A 2,166-nucleotide genomic window follows, 5' to 3' on the forward strand; every position below is an offset into this window, starting at 1 on the left:
CCGTCTATCCGCCCATCGGGGCACGATGCTGCGGCGGCGCTGCGGTCGGCTGCTGGCCCAGCTGGAGCGGGCACGGCAGCTGCTGGAGCTGGACGGACACCTGGAGGAAGGTCAGTGTGTGGGGCATCTCTGTGTGGGGCTCGTGGGGGGGGTTCTGGGGGGCGGCCTCCAGCTCGGTTTACCACCTACTGCTGTTACCTGCAGACTTCATCCGCGTTGTGCGCGGCTTTGAGGCGACACGCCAGCGGTGCTGCTGGCTGGAGAAGGACAGGAAGCGTGCCCAGGAGCATCTGGCCCGTGCTGAGGCTGAGCGAGCGGCGCTGGAGGTGAAGCTGAAGCACGCCCGCAACCAGGTGGAGGTGGAGATGAAGAAGCGGCACCGCGCAGAGGCTGAGCTGGAGAAACAGGTCTGCTGGGCTGACAGCTGGCATGCACCAGGGGTGCTGGGAGTGCTTGCCTCATGCCACTCTGTTTGGGTCACAGGAGCGCAGGCTGCAGCTGGTGCTTGAGCTGCTGATGCAGGAGCCGTGGAGCAGTGAAGAGCAGTTCTCTGTTCTCAGTGCCCTGGCTGGATGGCGTCTGGGGACAGCCCTGGCAGCAGGCAGGAGGTGAGTGGGGCTGGGGAAACTGGGCAGGGTTGGGGGTGCCCCAGCCGTGCTGACACCAAGCTCTTTTTACAGGTCGTCTGCTGTGGATGAGTCACAGTGCCAGTCCCTCCTGTCCCACTCAGACATCAGTTATGACCGCACTGAGGATGATGTGGTGAGGAGTGACCTGGGGGAACTTCAGGAACTGCCCATGGTGATGGGCAGAGCTCAGGTGCTGGGGTGCTGTTGGCCTGGCAAACGCCAGCGTCTCTGCTGTCTTTCAGGATGTTGATCTGATGGTCGTGCGGGCTCTGAAGCGCAAGGCCCAGGAGAGACAGGTATGTAGGAGGGATGCTGGGGCATGATATCTCCCATCCCTGCGCAGAGGGCTGTGAGGAACCTGGCAGGGGGTTAATGTATTGCTGCTGGGCTGGGAGCGCAGTCTCTCAGCAAACCTTTGCAATCAATAGAAACTCCATTACCCTGTGCTGTGGCCCAGCTGGGCTCCTTAATAATTCATCCCCACGTGTGGGCATCCCATGTGCTGCTCTGCATTGCAGCCCTGCTCCTGCTGCCCAGGTCTGGGTTCCTCCGTGGCTGCTGTGGGGTCTGGATGCAGCCAGATTTTGGGGGGCTGAAACCATTGCATCTGGGTGCTTGGTGGGCAGATAGGGAGAGGTTCTGTCTGCTCTTCATCAATACTTTTGTTCTGTCCCCAGCGCCTGTCCTTGGCCCCTCAGGTTGGCCCTGTGGTTGTGGCAAAGCGGCACCGTTCTTCTGTGGCACCCTCCAGCATTGTGAGTGGAGATCCCCTGGGCTGGGCAGCTGACTGAGCACAACCTGTGGGGCTGCAGCCAGGCACCTCCTCACTGTCCCCGCTTCACAGGAGACCATCCCCCCTGTGCCCCATCCTGCTGAGGTTCTGGAGTCTGCCCGCAGCCCCCCTCCTCCTGTGCTGGTGCCACGCCGCTGCTCGCGCCAGGGACACCGCATCTCCACGCATGCAGGTCATGGTGGGGGGCAGGGGGCTTGGGCGCAAGCAGGATGCTTGTGCGGGGGAAGTGAGACTGGAACTGGGGTGCTTCCATTGCAGGGGAGATCAGCTGGGGGATGGTTGTGTGGCACTGAGGTCCTTTGGATGTGCCATGCCCCTCCGTCCCCACTGGGGGGCTGATGGATTCCCAGGAAGCGGGGAGCCTCCCACATCCCTTGGCTTTGGGGATCCCTGCACTGCTCCTTCTCTCTGCAGAGCTGACCACAGTGTGGGGCACCAGCAAGGATCGGGGTGGCCGTGCATCGGCACAGGAGAGCCACGCTGAGGGCAGCTCTGCGGGGCAGCCAGCGCCGGGCCCCCCTCACTCCCCTCCGCCCGACCTCCCGTCCCCCCAGCACCACTTCTCCTCCAAAATGGTGCGTGCCGAGCACCCTCTCTTTTCATTGGCCCCTATGGTGAGGGGAGCCAGCACGGCAGAGCAGTGCTGGGCCCTCACCCCATCTCCCCACCCCAGGTCATCCGCCCGGAGCCCTGCGGTGCCTGTAGCTCCCGCCTGCGCTTCGGGAGGGCTGCGCTCAGGTGCCG

At 63.5% G+C, this 2,166-nt stretch overlaps 1 protein-coding gene across 1 annotated transcript in view; it reads left to right on the top strand.

Annotated features, from left to right (window-relative positions):
- The first annotated feature begins 6 nt into the window (after positions 1 to 6).
- Positions 7 to 2,166, top strand: part of LOC104911763 (rac GTPase-activating protein 1-like) — an 18,309-nt gene continuing 16,149 nt past the window's right edge. The window contains exons 1-9 of the mRNA XM_031554292.1: positions 7 to 110; positions 205 to 407; positions 484 to 608; positions 681 to 762; positions 872 to 925; positions 1,307 to 1,384; positions 1,474 to 1,594; positions 1,837 to 1,997; positions 2,096 to 2,160. Coding sequence (XP_031410152.1) covers positions 26 to 110; positions 205 to 407; positions 484 to 608; positions 681 to 762; positions 872 to 925; positions 1,307 to 1,384; positions 1,474 to 1,594; positions 1,837 to 1,997; positions 2,096 to 2,160 — 974 coding nt within the window. The 5' untranslated portion in view covers positions 7 to 25. The remainder of the gene's footprint in view (positions 111 to 204; positions 408 to 483; positions 609 to 680; positions 763 to 871; positions 926 to 1,306; positions 1,385 to 1,473; positions 1,595 to 1,836; positions 1,998 to 2,095; positions 2,161 to 2,166) is intronic.

The sequence above is a fragment of the Meleagris gallopavo genome, chromosome 7 (genome assembly GCF_000146605.3).
Source record: "Meleagris gallopavo isolate NT-WF06-2002-E0010 breed Aviagen turkey brand Nicholas breeding stock chromosome 7, Turkey_5.1, whole genome shotgun sequence".
Classification (NCBI taxonomy): Eukaryota; Metazoa; Chordata; class Aves; order Galliformes; family Phasianidae; genus Meleagris; species Meleagris gallopavo.